Source organism: Pelophylax lessonae (genome assembly GCF_965119305.1).
Source record: "Pelophylax lessonae genome assembly, chromosome: 7".
NCBI lineage: Eukaryota > Metazoa > Chordata > Amphibia > Anura > Ranidae > Pelophylax > Pelophylax lessonae.
Genome location: NC_138774.1, coordinates 88,249,313 through 88,268,016, shown reverse-complemented (window position 1 = coordinate 88,268,016; position 18,704 = coordinate 88,249,313). Strand labels below are relative to the sequence as shown.

The following is an 18,704-nucleotide window of genomic DNA, read 5'->3' as shown; positions in this document are numbered from 1 at the left end:
CTGTTGCCTGGTTGGCTGCTGTTTAGCCTTGGAATTTTTTTTGCTGCTCCCACCCTTCATGTTTTAACACTGCTTTGGGGCGTCCCAATGGTTAAGAAAATCAGGAGTTGTGTCCGTCAATGAACCAAAAATAAAATGGGATTTTTGACTTACCTTAAAATCTATTTGACGGACACAGCACCCACCCCTCTGTGGAGTTGTATTCTTCTGACACTGCCTTTAACAAAACTGAGTACCTATAGCAGAGAGATTTATTATATACCCTGGGACTGCCCATAGCCGTAGCCAGACTTTTTTCTGCCTATTGTCCTACTAATGTAGAGGCAGTATAACCCAATGGTTAAGAATATCAGGAGCTGTCTGTCAATGAACCTCAGAGAAATTGATTTTACAGTAAGTCAAAATTCCATTTTTCTTTGATATTTACTAATTTAATCTTTTAGTTTGTTTTGATTCTTCTATGTTATTTTCCTTCCTGCTGAGTTAGCAAATGCTCCCGGTTTGACAGGACCCATTAGTCATGGTGGAAACATTGGTTACAATTTTTACTTTCTGTGATCTGGCCATACACTTGTAGATTTTCTGTTCAACCTGAAGTCAACTGATTCCTCCATTCACACTATACATGATGGGCGAATCCCCTGCTGCGGCTCTTGTATTTTGACAGCCAGCCCCATCACCTGTCATAATTCTCGTAGAGTGGCTGCATCTGATTGGTTTATTTTCCAATCAAGAGATGTCAGGTAGAAGAGGGCTGATAGGACCACCCACTGAGCACGTCATCCAGTTCTTTAAGATCTGGTTGAAATTTGTACATAGTATGGCCAGCTTTATCTTATTGGGGTTTTCTTTTGTGTGAGGGTAGAAATCACCAAGTTGTTGTTTTGCTGTGTAGTGATCGGGACTATCTGTTTCTGAGACCTACATCGAATATTTTGCAATATATATTTCACTGGTTACCTTTAAGGCTGGGTTCACACATATGCGATGCGGGAACCAGTGCGATTCTAGTGCATCACATCTCAGTTCACAATGCCCTCTGCAAACCACTGCGGGTGTGAATACAAAGTTAATGACACCCCAAGATTGGATCGCAGTGCGAACTGTGAATTCGGACAGGAGTTAGTGTGAATACCCATGCGATCCGATTCCAGTACAGGAAAAAAAAAAGGTTCCTGCACCATTTTCGTGCGAAAGGGATGCGAGTTAAGCCATGTATGGCTGAATTCACATTGCCCGGACATCGCAGGTGACCTGCAGAGCAATGCGGTGCGAATCACATGCGGTGTCTGTTTTCGCAATAGTGTGAACCCAGGCTAAAGCTGGCTGATTCAACAGGGACTGGCTGGGATGTGATCCATCAACTTGGGTACAACCAGCCTGTAGGATTTTTTTTTTTTTACATGCGATTACTGCCGGTGGCTTTAGCCACTAGCAGTAATCATTTTGTTCTGCCGAGGGGGAAAGCTCCCCGCAAGAAAAACACAATAGCGCTGCGGAGGTATCAACACAGTCCGTGTTGTTGGGGGAATCCAGCAATTGTTTTTTTTTTTTTTTTTTTTCCACCTATGGTGGAAGGAAAGAAATTTGAATCATTATTGGCTTGCTTAAAGCTATACACACTTATTGGGGTTACCTATCTACACCATAGTGAGAAACTACAGTAATGCTATTTAGCACCCCTCTCGTACTGACTGTATTTACTGGTTGTTAACATTGTATATTACTGCACCATCATATGTACAATCGGTGCAATGTTTTGGAATGTATTATCTTTCCTTTTCAGTGAAAATGTATTGTTTAAAAAAAAAAGCTATATACATTTAGGCTCCATTCACACCTGAACGTATCGATTTAGGCCCCTTTTACACTTGTGCGACTTGTCCTGCAATTTGGGACTGCAAAGTCACATGACAAGTCGTACGCCATGATTTCCAATGAGTACTGTTCATATCTGAACGACTTCAAGTTACAACGACTTCAAAATAGTCCCTGCACTACTTTGGGACTATTTTAATGTGTTTTGGGGTCCAAAGACATGGGCATGGCTTAAAGTAAAGTAAAAATCACGGTAAAATCGTGGCAACAAAATTGCGCGACTTTTAGGTCACATAATTGTGAAAGGGGCCTTACTGGTGTTTTTTGGGTATTTTTTTCAAGCTTTTTTTTTTAAAGGTTTTTAGAAGCATTTTACAGCTTCAGGCATTTTTGTTTAGCCAATAAAAAGCATCAGGGTGAGGAGAGGAGAGGGAATTGGGGGCGGAGAGCTGATTTTTTTATGAGCGTATTACGAGCGTTTTTCTACTCAGGTCAGGCGTTTCTATTGAAGTCTTTGGAGCCAAAAACGCTTGTAATCTGCCAAAAAGAAGTTCACTTCTTTTTTGAGCTTGAGGCGTTTTGCTTCAGGCAACAGAACGCTCTGATGTGAACAGGGGTTATTGTAATAAATGGAATTTTGCTTGTTGGGCGTTTTGGAGCTTCAGTACTGAATGTTTTACAAGCTGAAAATCGCTCAGGTGTGAACGAGGCTTTAAAGCCGTACTCCCCTCCCCACACAATGTTTTTTTCCCCCACTTACCTGTAGTGCACATACTCTCCCATCACAGCGAAGCCAGTGTTGTCTGTGATCTGATGTTTGGGTGTCACACAGTGGGTCCTGCACTGCCATCTTGGTCCTCTTCACCCTGCTGCCTCTTTCAGGTGCAGGCAGCCATCTCTGATAATGGCGCTGGACCTGCCCCTCTGGACCGCCCTCAGCCGCCCTGTTTGCCAATATATTGCAGTCTCCTGGAAGATGTAATGTAGGTATCCCAGGAGGCTGCAGGGTCAGATATGTATCATTCTGGCCTTGGCTGAAATGGCCACAAGGTGGGGCTAAAAATTTAGTTGTGCTTGGGAAATTGAGGTGGGGGTTAAAGCAGAACTAAAGCCTCGTACACACGCAACGAATTTCCGCCGACCGGTCGTCCGTCTTTTGTCCAGAGTGGTGTCTGTTGGTTGGAATGTGCTCTAGCCTGCACACGAATTTCCCCGCACGACAGAATTCTACTTCAGAAGTGATGTCATGTGTTGGTTTGCTTTCTTTGTTTTCTTTCATCTCTGAGCATGCCTAGTCTTGCTCATAAGATTTTTCCCCATCGAAATCTGTACTGACTGCACGAAAATCGGCCGTGTTTTGCCGGTCGACCAAAATTATATAGCCTGCACACCAGGATTTTTTCGGCCGAAAAGTCTGAGTCGGTTGCCGGATGCACCATACTAACAAGCCGAAAATCGGCAGATCGGTCGTCGGACGAAAATTCCCAGCCGAATTTCTACTCGTGTGTACGAGGCTTTAAAGAGGAGCTCCAGTCGTTTTTGTGTTTAATAAAGGTCAGCGGCTACAAAAAGTGTAGCTGCTGACATTTAATAAACACACATTCACCTGTCCCACAATCCAGCGTTGTGCTCATCCGAGCCGTCCCTTCTCTCACTTTTCTCTCCCCTGGCGCCGGCATCTCAACTCTGAGCACCCAGCTGTTATAGCTTGCAGCTCCACAGCCAGGTGCCCACTGCGCATATGTGAGTCGCGCTGCGCCTCCTGAATTGTCCAGCAGTCTTTTGGGACCTGTGACGTGTCTCAGAAGACTGCAGGGAGGGAGGGGGAGAGGAAAACTTCCTCTCACATCAGCAAACCTTGGCACCCCAGATGTTTCAGAACTACATTTCCCATGCTGCTCATGCACTCTGCAGTGTAGCTGAGCATCATGGGAAATGTAGTTCCAAAACATCTGGGGTGCCAAGGTTCACCATGACTGGTATTCAATCTGAGTGGAAGTCCGAGCAGAAACCAGTCAAAACTAGGTACCTGCTTCTTTTTCCCCACGAAAGTGGAGTTACCCTTTAAATAAATAACAAATGAGCCCACGTTTACATTGGTCCATCTTGACATGCGATTTGACATGTCAAATCGGTGCCAATTGCCATCAATTGCACCAAATCAGTTCAACGCCGATTTTGAGGCGCTGCACCAATTCCCAAAAGTAGTTCCTATACTACTTTTGGTGACTTGGGTTGGGTGGGGGGGGGTTTCAATAGACATCTGTGTAGGAAGCCGTACAGATGTCGGTGAAATCGCCTCCGAAGTGGGTCTGAAATGCCAGCTTGAAATCGTGCGAGTTCACCTGAACTCTCACAATTTCAAAACCACCTCCGTGTGAACCTGGGCTGAAAGGGACTTTTCAGGTGCTCCCCACAACCATGCAAAAAAGTACCAAAATATTTCTATAAAAAATACTTCTACTAAATGTTTTTCATAAAAGCAGTCATACTATGATAAAATAAAGGAGCACTAAGTCTAGTTATCAGCCTCTGTTCAACCAAATTACAACATCCCCCCCCAAACACTGTCCTAGAAACACCCCAGAATTTAGACAATTGAATACTTTGTACAAACCCAGGTAATTTGTTTGTGGAATGATTATCTGTTCCAGTCCTGGGGAAGGATGTGTTAGTGATATTAATGGCTTTCTTTTTCTTTTTATAACAAACATGTTACACTTACCTGCTCTGTGCAGTTGGTTTTGTACAGAACTGCCCCGATCCTCCTGTTCTCCGGTCCCTCTTTGCTGCCCCTGGCCCCTCCCTCCTGCCGATGCGCCCCCACAGCAAGAAGCTTGCAATGGGGGGTACCCAAGCTGGCTCATTCCTGAGTGTCCATTTCTCTCTTCATTGGCTCACTGGCTGTGATTGACAGCAGCGGGAGCCAATGGCTGTCTCAACCAATGAGGAAGGCAAGTCCCTGTTGAGCTGAGGCTCTTGTGAACATTGCTGGATCGAGATGGGGCTTAGGTAAGTATGGGGGGGGGGGGGGGAGAGCTGCTGCACACAGAAGGTTTTATATCCTTCAAGCAAAGAATGCATGAAGATAAAACACCTTGAGCCTGTAGAACCAATTTAATGTTTGACGCGTTTCACAGGCTTGTCTGCCTGCTTCATCAGGACACTGTGGAATAACTGTAAACTATTAGATGCAGATGGGTGTTCCAAAAGGGAAGGAGGGTGGAAACAACATAAACTCAGCTCCTGCCACATAAATATAAAAACAACAAGGGATAAAAAAAACCCACACACCTCGGATCCCTATTTTACAAGGTGAGAAGGGGAGAGAGACCAGGATCACTGTAGGGGCCCAGTCATCAGAGAGAGCCTGAAAATCCAACTTGTGTGGTCATCCATGTGCCAGTGGAGACACTGCATGAGATCACTAGGATTGACCTCGATTTGAATCATAGTGGTTAGTTTTAGTATAAGCCCCGGGTTTCCTTTGCTTCCTTTGATGGAGTTCTCATGTTGGCAGCCAAAATTTGTCCCATTCGGAGGATAAATCTGCCATAATCAGCCACAAGATGTCTCCCACAACAATCCTCCTTTTTGCTAGTTGGGTTTTAAACCCCCAGATCCCTCCATAAGAGTACCTGTAAAAAAAATTAAAAAACTTTTTTTTTTTTTAATGTACGAAAATATCAGCCGATACCGATATGCGATGACCAAAATATCGGTATCGGCAATAAAAAAATGATATTGGTCGATCACTACTTCTCACTGCCTGCTTTAACCCAATAACTGTCGCACTGACACTATGTGCATCACTTCCCCATCTGCTTGAATGGATGGCTTTCCGTGGCCTACTGTCCACTGAACGTGACATGGGCAATTGTTTTTGCAGCGGTGTGAAGAAAAGCTTTGTGACTGTGGCTGTGCAAACACCCTAGTTTGTGCCTTTGCAGCCTCAAGGAGGGTTTGGGGTGCTAAAAGTGCAGCTTTTAACTTCCCAGTGACAGGTTTAAACAAGCCCTAAGGCCCTGAACACAGCACATTCAGGCAAATGGGGACACACCATCCGCAAATGGCTCGCAACTGCGTGCAATTCACTTGGTTGCGGCACTCTAGTGAGGCTTTTACAGGGTTAAAACTGGTGGTTAAAGTGGAGCTCCACCCAAAAGGGGAAGCTCTGCTTATTTGCACCCTCTACCCATCCACTTCCACATTTGGCACTTTTTTTGGGGGGGTACCTGGCTTTGAGAGGTACCCACCCACTCCCACTTCTGGGTTAGATTGCCACAGTGAACGGAGCAGGAAGTTCGGCCTCTCCCTCCTTCCCCTGCAGCCATCACAGGTCCCAGAAGACTACGGGAGGATTCCACAAGGCGCAGTATGACTCACGCATGCGCAGTAGGAATCCAGCTGTGAAGCCACAAGACTTCTCTTCCTGTTTCCCTTACTTCAGATACCAGCGCCTCCATCTAAGCTGATTGAAGAATTGGCTCGGGTGAGGACATGGCTGGATCCCTGGACAGGTGAGTTCCCTTATATTAAAGCAGAGTTCCGGCCACACAATTTTTTTTTTTAATAAAAATACCCCCGGGACAGTCAGGGCTAGTACATTCCACAATGGATAGCCTCTGTACTGTTCCGGGTCGCACTTACCTTTTAGAAGAAATACTTACCTTGAAAATTTCTTGTCCAGCGCTGCCATCTCGGATGTGGGCAGCTGAAGCCAGCGCGTCCTCTTCTGCGTCCTCTTCTCCCAGAATGCTCCTGCACCGACCACGCTCGTCACTTCCGGTGCGGGCGCATCATCCCTCCACAGCTTCTGGGCATGCCCAGAAGCTGTTTAGCAGGGAATAAGGGGCCACACCAGAAGTGACAAGCGGGGCCTGTGCAGGAGCATTCTGGGAGAAGAGGACGCAGAAGAGGACGTGGGGCCGGTGCAGGCACATTGATTCCTGGGAGCGATGACGTTCAGCTCCCAGGAATCAGTGCAAAGAGGAAGTGACATCGCGGGCCGCGGCCGCAGAGGGAGGAAGTGGAAGAAAGGTGAGTATATTTTTCTCCAATAACAAGGTAAGTAAACAACAAAAAAAAATCGTAACTATCCATTTATTTTTCAGGTGACCAATAGCAAGCGGATGGCCCAAAATCGATTTTGTGGCCGGAACTCCGCTTTAACCACTTGCTGCCCGCCGCACGACTATTTACTATGGCGGTCAGCCCCTACTGGGGAAAGCGACGTAGGGCTATGTCGCTCGCCCACGAGCCTCTAGGGGGCGAAGGTGCGCGCGCTGCCGGAGGTGCGCTCCCGCCCCCGCTCGTTCACTAACATTCCCGCGCGAGTGACTGGCGGCTTCCATGTCCGCCGGCTTCCATGTCCGCCGGTCACTCGCGATCTCCCGCTGGAGAGGGAGGAAGGCAGGCGGCTAATGTAAACAAAGCCGCCTGTCATTCTTCCCTGTGTAACTGCAGAGACTACACGATCCTGCTATGTAGGTTTGTATGTCTCTGTGGTTACATCACAAGCCACGCCCCCCCACAGTTAGAATCACGCCCCAAGGGATACATTTAACCCACTGATCACCAATAAAGTTAACCCCTTCCCTGCCAGTGTCATTTTTACAGTAACAGTGCATATATATAGCACTGATTACTGTAGTAATGTCTCTGGTACCCCCAAAAGTGTCAAAAATGTCAGTCAAGGGTCCGATCTGTCCGCCGCAATGTCGCAGTCCCGCAAAAAAAATCGCAGATTGCTGCCTTTACTAGTTAAAAAAAAAAACAATAAAAATGACATAAATCTTTCCCATAGTTAGTAAACGCAATAACTTTTGCGCAAACCAATCAAAATACGCTTATTGCAATTTTTTCAACAGAAATATGTAGCAGAAAACAAATTGGCCTAAAATGTTAAAAAATTTTGATTTTTACATTTTTTTGGGGGGAATTTCATATAAAAAATGTGAAAAATTTTTATTTTTTCAAAATTTGTTTACAGCGCAAAAAGTAAAAATTGCACAGGTGATCAAATACTACCAAAAGAAAGCTCTGTTTGTGGGGAAAAAAGGACGTCAATTTCATTTGGGTACTGCGTTGCACGTCCGCGCAATTGTCCGTTAAAGTCATGCAGTGCCGAATCGCAAAATACGCCCTGGTCTTTGAGCAGCCAAATGCTCCGGGGCTTAAGTGGTTAAGCCCTCACTCACATTGGAGTGATTTGTCATACGATTTGACCTGTCAGTCGCAGTCTATTCCTGGCAATGACACCATTCCAATAGATTTGCAAAGGTAAGTCCTGCACTACTTTTGCTGATTTCAGGTGTGACTTCAATAGACATGCTGAGAATGAAGCCGCACAGATGTCTTTCAAGTAGCACCTGAAAGTGCGATAACCTGCTACTTTGGGATCGTGCTACTTCAAATGAATAAGCGCGATTTAAAAGTAGCATCAATGTGAACCAGCGCTACATTTTTATTTATTTGGGTGGAGCCTGGAGCTCCACTTTAAAGCTGGCCATACACTAGCCGAAAAATCATTTTTCATTTTCAAAAAATGAAAAATTGTCCGTGAGAGCAGACGATTGTGCCACCATTTAATGACCGAATTTTGAGCGATAAATCATTCAATGGACGTTTTCCGTTCAGTTTGTCACATATACCCAGTGCAAACAGTTCGGGCGAGAAACACATTAACCTTCTAATTTAGCGTTCGTTCGGTAGAATTTTCCAACCTGTTCCTTAGATTTTTCTGCTCTGAAATGTTAAAACAGATTTTCTATGTGTGCCCATTAACTGGACGAAAAACCAACGATCGCACCAAATGACAGATTTTCGAACGATATTTCGGCTAGTGTATGGCCAGAATAAAACAGTTGTCATATTGCCTCCTCCGCCTGACAAATGCCTCTGAAAAGCAATCTGAATGCAGATCACTTTTTGGAGGCGTGGCAGTTTTAGACACAAATTTAAGCTTAGCCTAATTGACAGTCTGTACCTTGGAGCTGGAGGAATAGTCTGCAGGAGTCTGGGCATTCTACCACCATCCACCGATTTTTTTTTTTTTGCTGCAAATATAAGTGTAATTATTTTCTTGTTTGATATTTGTATTAAAATGATTGCAGAGCCTACAATGTGTATTTTTTTTTTTTTTTTATAAAAGGTGGACATTTAACACTGGGGGTGCTACCTTATGTAATAGATCTGTCTGATATTATTCATTTTAAAGTTGGGGTTGAATAATTTCTACTGTATTGGGTGGTGATCGAGTGGGAGAACTCTTCTCTATAAAAATACAAAAATCACCAGATGCAGTGCTCTCTCTTTTTTTTTTTTATTTGATTACATTATTTTTCGAATGACCATAATCCAACATCTCCAACCATGCACACATCTCTCACCTTACATGTCAGCAACAACCCCCACTCTGCTGCTCCTCTCCTCTCCTCCCCTCCCCTCTATGCTCATTGGCTGCTGCACACACCGGGGACCCCGCCCCCTAGCCTCTGGGGCTGATGGGAGTTGTAGTCCCAGGATCTCCTCCCTGCAAAGCCAAGCTATCCCAGCATGCCCTGCAGTCCGTTCGGGGACAAACATCCAATCAGAGCTGGGACTCGGCATTGAGCTGTCTGGACTTGTAGCCAGTAAGAGATTTCTGCTTTGGAAGCACTACAAGTCCCACAATGCCTTTGGGGAGCTGTAGAGGTGAGCCAATGAGAGCTGAGAGTCAGCAGCCCCGCCCACTCACATGGTAGAAGCAGGTAAGAGCTTTGTTGGGGTAAAAGTTGTGTGTTTGGTGTGTGTGTGTATATAGGATCCATCCATGTGTGCTGGGGGAGGGGATCCATTTCTCAGCTCATAGGATGGATGGATTTGGGAATAGGAAATGTTACTTTCTGTAGACTTTTCTCCTCTCCTATCAGTGGAGGACACAGACACCCCACCCTGCACCCCTCCCCCCCCACCCTGCACCCCTCTCCCCTCCTCCCACCCTGTACCCCTCTTCTCCCCCAGCCTGGATCCTCTCTCTCCTCCCCACCCTGCACCCCCTCTCCTCCCCACCCTGCACCCCTCTCTCCTCCCCACCCTGCACCCCCTCTCCTCCCCACCCTGCACCCCCTCTCCTCCCCACCCTGCACCCCCTCTCCTCCCCACCCTGCACCCCTCTCTCCTCCCCACCCTGCACCCCTCCCCACCCTGCACCGCTCTCCACCCTGCACCTCTCTCCCCTCCACACCCTGCACCTCTCTCTCCTCCCCACCCTGCACCCCTCTCTCCTCCCCACCCTGCACCTCTCTCTCCTCCCCACCCTGCACCTCTCTCTCCTCCCCACCCTGCACCCCTCTCTCCTCCCCACCCTGCACCCCTCTCTCCTCCCCACCCTGCACCCCTCTCTCCTCCCCACCCTGCACCCCTCTCTCCTCCCCACCCTGCACCTCTCTCCACCCCCCCACCCTGCACCTCTCTCTCCTCCCCACCCTACACCTCTCTCTCCTCCCCACCCTGCACCTCTCTCTCCTCCCCACCCTGCACCTCTCTCTCCTCCCCACCCTGCACCCCTCTTTCCTCCCCACCCTGCACCTCTCTCCACCCTGCACCTCTCTCTCCTCCCCACCCTGCACCTCTCTTTCCTCCCCACCCTGCACCTCTCTCTCCTCCCCACCCTGCACCTCTCTTTCCTCCCCACCCTGCACCTCTCTTTCCTCTCCACCCTGCACCTCTCTCCACCCTGCACCTCTCTCCACCCTGCACCTCTCTCCCCTCCACACCCTGCACCTCTCTCCTCCCCACCCTGCACCCCTCTTTCCTCCCCACCCTGCACCTCTCTCCACCCTGCACCTCTCTCTCCTCCCCACCCTGCACCTCTCTTTCCTCCCCACCCTGCACCTCTCTTTCCTCCCCACCCTGCACCTCTCTTTCCTCCCCACCCTGCACCTCTCTCTCCTCCCCACCCTGCACCTCTCTTTCCTCCCCACCCTGCACCTCTCTTTCCTCCCCACCCTGCACCTCTCTTTCCTCTCCACCCTGCGCCTCTCTCCACCCTGCGCCTCTCTCCACCCTGCGCCTCTCTCCACCCTGCACCTCTCTCCACCCTGCACCTCTCTCCCCTCCACACCCTGCACCCCTCTCTCCTCCCCACCCTGCACCCCTCTCTCCTCCCCACCCTGCACCCCTCTCTCCTCCCCACCCTGCACCCCTCTCCACCCCCCCACCCTGCACCTCTCTCCCCTCCCCACCCTGCACCTCTCTCTCCTCCCCACCCTGCACCGCTCTCTCCACCCCCCACCCTGCACCGCTCTCTCCACCCCCCACCCTGCACCGCTCTCTCCTCCCCCCCCCACCCTGCACCTCTCTCTCCTCCCCCCCACCCTGCACCCCTCTCTCCACCCCCCCACCCTGCACCCCTCTCTCCTCCCCACCCTGCACCTCCCCCCCCACCCTGCACCCCTCTCTCCCCCCACTCTGCACCCCTCTCCTAAATACTGATTTCCCCATTCCCTGCATTTTACCCCCATCACCTATTATGCAGCTCCTGTCACTGCCCATAGGAGGCGCTGTGTCCTTCCCTGATCCTCTACACTGGGGGGTCCCATCCAGGACACAGTCTGGAGGTGTTGGTATGGATCTTCTCTCCCAATACAAAGACATACTGGGGGGATCCCCCTCCCCCCTGATCACCCCTGGGGGTGTCTGGAGAGGAAAGGGAGATTGGATCGGGGGAGGGACTGATCATGTAATATTTTCAAATAATATCCAACTGCATGTCTGTATTGAAGTGTAACCCCTTGAGTGCCGGTGATGTATCCCTGGGGTTGTGGTTGCCTTTCTCATCAAAGGGTTAAAAGGAGCTCAAAGCTGCATAAGCTTGATATAAATATTAAATTCCCGCATTCAGTGTGTGGTTTCTCATTGACAGTTATAGTTCATTTGCGTTTTATTTGTTTGCTAGTACGTTTCATTTACATGTGTTTGCATTGCATTTTTGTGCATTCTGACGTGAAAGAATTCAGCACACTGTACTTTTCTCATGCATGTGAAAACACTGCAATGATGTAAATCAGGCTCATTAAAATATATTCATTTTTCTTGCATCTGCGATCATACTGCGATTATTCATACTGCATATGGTGTACAAGAGCCCTAAAACCAGCCATACACCTGTACAGTTTTTCATCCTCACTAAAGAGTGCGGATGTATGAATCGCTCGCTGCGGCTATTGTACTCTGATAGCCAGTGAGGCTGGCTGTCAGAATACTCTAGGGCAGGGATTCCAAACTACGGCCCTGCAGCTGTTACGGAACTACACATCCCATGAGGCATTGTAAAACTCTGACATTCACAGACATGACTCGGCATGATGGGAATTGTAGTTCCTGAACAACTACAGGGCCGTAGTTTGGGAATCCCTGCTCTAGGGCAGTAATGGAGAACCTTGGCACCCCAGATGTTTTGGAACTACATTTCCCATGATGCTCATCTACACTGCCTAGTGCATGAGCATCATGGGAAATGTAGTTCCAAAACATCTGGGGTGCCATCACTGCCCTAGGGGGTAGTTTACAGTAGCGTTGCTCTCTGAAGAGTGATCCACAAATGGATCACTCTTCAGAGAGCATTTGATAGGCTTGCATTGGCAGACTGCTTTACCACTTGAACCCTGCACTTGCATTTCATGTGGTTGCGGGGCGCCTCCATTCAACTAAGGTTATTTTTTCTGCACCATTAGGCAAATCATTATACCCACAGCAAAAGTATGCACCCCTCCTTTGCCTTTACAACTAAAGGGCGAGCAGTTGGGGGTGGTTAATAAAACTGCAGCTCAACCCTGTGGTTTTACTATCCCACAACTGCTAGTGTAAACAAGGTCTTATCCACTTGCCTACTGGGCACTTTCACCCCCTTTCTGCCCAGCCCAATTTTCAGTTTTCAGCGCTGTCACACTTTGAATGACAATTGCATGGTGATGCAACATTGTACCCAGATGACATTTTTATAATTGTTTTCACACAAATAGAGCTTTCTTTTGGTGGTGTTTAGACACCACTGGGTTTTTTATTTTTTGGTAAATAAACGAAAAAAGACTGATACAAAAAAAAAACCTTTCTTTCATAGTTTGTTATAAAATGTTGCAAACAGGTAATTTTTTCACCTGCACTGATGTGCGCTGATGAGGCTGCACTGATGTGCGCTGATGAGGCTGCACTGATGAGCTCAGAGGAGGCTGCACCGATGAGCTCAGAGGAGGCTGCACCGATGAGCTCAGAGGAGGCTGCACCGATGAGCTCAGAGGAGGCTGCACCGATGAGCTCAGATGAGGCTGCACCGATGAGCTCAGATGAGGCTGCACCGATGAGCTCAGATGAGGCTGCACCGATGAGCTCAGAGGAGGCTGCACCGATGGGCTCAGAGGAGGCTGCACCGATGAGCTCAGAGGAGGCTGCACCGATGAGCTCAGAGGAGGCTGCACCGATGAGCTCAGAGGAGGCTGCACCGATGGGCTCAGAGGAGGCTGCACCGATGAGCTCAGAGGAGGCTGCACCGATGAGCTCAGATGAGGCTGCACCGATGGGCTCAGAGGAGGCTGCACCGATGAGCTCAGAGGAGGCTGCACCGATGAGCTCAGAGGAGGCTGCACCGATGAGCTCAGAGGAGGCTGCACCGATGAGCTCAGAGGAGGCTGCACCGATGAGCTCAGAGGAGGCTGCACCGATGAGCTCAGAGGAGGCTGCACCGATGAGCTCAGAGGAGGCTGCACCGATGAGCTCAGAGGAGGCTGCACCGATGAGCTCAGAGGAGGCTGCACTGATGTGCGCATATGAGGCTGCACTAATGAGGAAACGCTGGTGGGCACTGATTATCAGTGTAGATGTCTCTTTCACACAATCCAGTTATTGGCTCTCCTATCCTCACTCTATCAGCTTGAGGAAAGGAGTGCCGATCCCCGGCTTGTGTTTACATCGTGGTAAAGAGCTGCTGTGATTGGACCTTTACCCTGATCTGTGATAGGTGTGTCCTAAGCACACAGCTATCACAGTGGGTGTGATTATGGGAGGACGTCATATGACGCTGTCCCAGAACGGGCCGACCGCACTGTAGCCGGCATTCAGCTATAGCCCAGTCGCCAGGTGGTTAAGGTGCCAAATCAGATTGGATGTGGGCGCTGTTTGGCTGACAATTATCTGCCAGGCTTCTTTTATTTTTTTCAATGGAAGGATGTTGGGTGAGATGGTGCTGACCGGGCCACCAACTGATCGAATGTTGGACAGTTCATTAGGAACCGTCTAATATAATAAATATACAGGCACACACACTGTGGTGTTCTGTTATTGATTAACCCACCAGTATGTGTCTGGTGTGTGGGATGAACCTGGACGAGGCTCACATGTGGAAAACGAACAAACTTCATTGGTTTCTTTTTATTATTTTTTTAAAGGGAAGTTTAATAGTGAAAAATACAAAATACAGGACATATCAAACTGTTGTCACTCTGTTGTTGACTCTGTTGACACAGAGTCAATCCCTTCACCACAGCATATAAACATAAACCTTTTTTTATACTATTAAACCAACCAACCAACGAGTATATGCAAATCATTTGTGAATCTGTGGTGAGACATATAATCGTTTGTAACGATAGAAAATAAATCACAGCGATCATAGGCGTAAGAAGTTCATAACAATAACAGGCCATTACCTTACAAGAATCAATTATCAGGAGAGACCTCCTCCATCACCCATCAGCCCTCTGTGTGCCCATTATACCTTGCCTCTGAGACATCAAGAGATCCCGAAACTGATGCCACCCAGTCCTGCCACAGTTTTTGAAACTTTTTAGGACAACCTCCTGCCAGTTAACTTATACATTGGTAATGCATTATAGACAAGTTCCACCCATGCCCCTACACCAGGGGGATCTGGTTCCTTCCATCGGAGCACTATCATTTTTGCATAAAAGAATAGGATTCGTAACCGGACTTTCTGGGAGTGCCTAAGATCTTCCTCTCCCAGATTACCCAGAGAATTTATCTGGGGTACAGATATGTGGAAGTGCCAGCTTGTCTTCTATAAATGTGCATACCCCTTTCCAAAGCTCCTGCACCTTCAGACACCTCCAAACCATTTGAAAGAAGTCCCCTGTTTCCTCGTGGCATCACTGACATTCCGGGGATTGGAGTCTCCCCATGTTGTGTAATGTGTCGGAGTATAGTAAATTCTATGTAAATAGTTTAACTGCACCACCTTATCCCCTGCTGCTATAATTCCTGAAAATTGAGTTCCAACCACCTCATCCCAGGTTTCCTCCTCCAGGTCTGGCAGATCAGATTGCCACTGAGTTTTAATTTGAGTCAATCTGGTGGCACAGCCAGTCATCAGTAGTAAAATTTGGAAATGAGTTTTGTGTGGTCAGCATCCATTAGTTCCTTCTCCATCTGTGAGGGAACCAGATGTACATCCCTCAGTCCAAACTGCGCTGCCACCGTATGTCTAAGCTGTTGATATTGGAACCAATAATTGGATGGTACACCCGCATCCACCCTAAACATGGGCAACGTTTTGAAAGAATGATCAGAAAACAGCTGATGTGCATATTTGAGCTTGAAATTTCGTCCATCTCCGGGGTTCTACCATTTTATAGAATTCCTGTAGATTCGAGTTGAACCATAAGGGGGCATTGGGAGACTTATTGAGGGAAGACCCCCCCCCCCCAACTGTTTGTTACACAGATGGGTAACTTTATAAAAGTTCCAGAATCGCCGCACCTCCCGAAGGATTGGGGCCCCTCCTATAGAGTGAGTTCAGTAAGGCCTGAAAAGATCCCATCACCGCTGCCAGAGTGGTGACCGCAGCATGGTTCATTTGTTTCTTAACACTCTAACCTACCTAAAGTGATTATAAAGTCTCTCTCTTTTTTTTTTTTTTGTTCTATTAAAATACCGAATATTTTATACTTACCTCCTCTGTGTAATGGTTTTGTACAGAGCAGCCTTGATCCTCCTTTTTTCGGGTCCCTGGCTGGAGCTCCTGACCCCTCCCTCCTGTTGAGTGCACCCACAGCAAGCGGCTTGGTATGGGGCACCCGAGCCAAACTGCTGCTCCGTGTATCCATTCAGACACAGTTTTGCTGTTTGGCCCCACCCCTCTCTCTCCTGATTGGCTAACTGAGTTTGATTGACAGCTGTGGGAGCCACTACTGTGTCTCAGCCAATCAGGAGAGGGAGGCTCGGACAGCTGAGATACTCGTGGACATCGCTGGATAGAGAGGAGGCTCAGGTAAATATTAGGAGGGCTGCTGCACATAGAATGCATTAGGCTACATTCACACCTGAGCGTAGCGTTTTTCGCGTGTTTTTTACCGCGATTTTACCGCGATTTTTGCGGCGTTTTTTACCGCGATTTTACCGCGATTTTTACCGCGATTTTTGTGCAGGCGTTTTTAGATTGAATAGAGATCAATGGAAAACGCCTGTAATCTGCCCAAAAAGAAGCTCATGTACTTTTTTGAGCGTTGGGCGTTTTGTATACAGCGTCAAAACGCTCAGATGTGAACAGGGGCCATTGAAATGAATAGGATTTGTCTTGTTGGGCGTTTTGAGAGCTGATCCTAGAGCAGAAAAACGCCCCAAAAACGCCCCAAAACGCCTAGATGTGAACGGAGCCTTAAGATAAAAAACCTTCTGCCTTTACAACCCCTTTAAAGGCTCGCTTCACACTGGTGCGAATCCGCAAATCCCTGTGATTCCTGTGCAGATACCCGCATCGCACCTGAATCGCAGACAGTTCACATGAACATCTGCAAGCCGCTGCAGGCGTTATTGTAAAGTTAATGACACCCCTAGATTGGTTCGCAGATCGCAGTGCAAACTGTGAAAGGGTACAGGAATCGGATCGCATGGGTGTTCACATAAACTCTTACCTTTACTTTTTGACCAGTCACAGCTGTCTGATCTCATCCTGTACAATGCAGGTCCAGAAATCCTACATTGTACTTGAGGACACAGGGGGCGCCCTCAATAAAAAGGAGAGACATCCTAGATAACTGTCTTCTGCCTCTTTCTAGGGTGCTATGAAGCTTTGAGAAATATACATTACCTGTCCAGAGAGAGAACTTACTGAGCTTATCTAATATGGTGAAGGAGAGAGAGCAGTTGGCAGAAGCCATATTAAATCATGCCCTGGAGATCATCTGCTTGTTGACGGTGGAGGTAAGGAGGGTTGGCTGAAGAACTAACATAGGGGAACCAGCACCTGAAATAGATGTCCCCTTTAGGTGCAATATATTAAATACAAATATGTGCAGGAATAGGCCTGTAAAAATGTTCTTAAATGGGGAGATTTAGTAAAGCTGGTGCACACAGAATCTGGTGCAGCTGTACGTAGTAATCAATCCGTTTCCTGGTTTAAGCACCTGTTCACACCAGTGCGCCTTGTCATGCAATTTGACAGGTCCAAATGGCATGACAAGTCACACCTTATTGTCAGCAATGTATCTGTTCAAATTGGTGCAATGATGACTTTGCGGTGCCACACTGATTTTAAAAAATAGGTTTCTGCTCTATTTTTGCAGATTTTGGGTGTTACTGGCTTAGACATCTATGCATGAAGTCATACACATGTCAGCCAAGTTGCACTGACACACAGCTTTGAAGTAGCACGATTTCAAAGTCGGATTCGGTGTGAACAGGGGCTTATTGTCCAAGCTTATTTGAACAAGCTGAAGTTAGAAGCTGATTGGTTACAATGTGCAGCTGCACCAGATTCTAAGTTTTAGTAAAACTCCCCAAAAGTCTCTGCTGATTTGTGCTGTCCCTAGGCCTTGTTATAATTTAGCATAAAAATAGCCTGCCATACTGGAAAATATAATATGCTCACCTAACACTTGAGTAGGCCTTGGAGTCCAAACTTTAATTTAGAGCTCTGAAATGACTTCTGTTATTCCACAATTAAAGTGCAAGTTCAGCTTTTCAGAAAAAAATTAAAAGGTGAACAAACACCCTACAGCCTCCCTAAGCCCCCCTAATCCCCTCTGTAATTACCTTCTTCTCTTCTCCCTTCTCTCCTCCCTTCCCCCTTCTTCCTCTCCCGTATTTCTCCCCCTTCTTCTCCTGTCTACCTTCTTCCTCCTCCTTCTCCTGTCTTCCTCCTCCTTCTCATGTCTTCCTCCTCCTCCTCCCATTTATCTTCTTACTCCTCCTTCTCCCGTCTTCCTTCTTCTCCCCTCTCTCTTCTTCCTCCTCCCGTCTCCCTTCTGCCATCTTCTTCCTCCTCCTTCTGCCGTCGTCTTCTTCCTCCTCCTTCTGCCGTCTTCCTCCTCCCTTTTTCCTCCTCCTCCTCCCGTTTTTCCTCCTCCTCCTCCCGTTTTCCTCCTCCTGTTTTCCTCCTCCTTCTCCCGTCTTCCTCCTTCTTCTCCCGTCTTCCTCCTTCTTCTCCCGTCTTCCTCCTTCTTCCTCCTCCTTTTCCCGTCTCCCTCCTCCTTTTCCCGTCTTCCTCCTCCTTCTCCCGTCTTCCTCCTCCTTCTCCCGTCTTCCTCCTCCTTCTCCCGTCTTCCTCCTCCTTCTCCCATCTTCCTCCTCCTTCTCCCGTCTTCCTTCTTTTCCGCTCTCTCTTCCTCCTCCCGTCTCCCTTCTGCCATATTCTTCCTCCTCCTTCTGCCGTCTTCTTCCTCCTCCTCCTCCCGTCTTCCTCCTCCTCCTCCCGTCTTCCTCCTCCTCCTCCCGTTTTCCTCCTCCTCCTCCCGTCCTTCCTCCTCCTCCTCCTCCCGTCTTCCTCCTCCTCCTCCCGTCTTCCTCCTCCTTCTCCCGTCTTCCTCCTCCTTCTCCCGTCTTCCTCCTCCTTTTCCCGTCTTCCTCCTCCTTTTCCCGTCTTCCTCCTCCTTTTCCCGTCTTCCTCCTCCTTT

The 18,704-nt window shown here is 48.0% G+C and overlaps 1 protein-coding gene across 1 annotated transcript in view; it reads left to right on the top strand.

Moving 5' to 3' along the window:
* The window catches only part of LOC309560497 (uncharacterized protein), a 142,921-nt gene that overhangs the window by 96,903 nt on the left and 27,314 nt on the right, over positions 1–18,704 (top strand). The window contains 1 exon segment of the mRNA XM_082264129.1: positions 16,881–17,013. Coding sequence (XP_082120255.1) covers positions 16,881–17,013 — 133 coding nt within the window.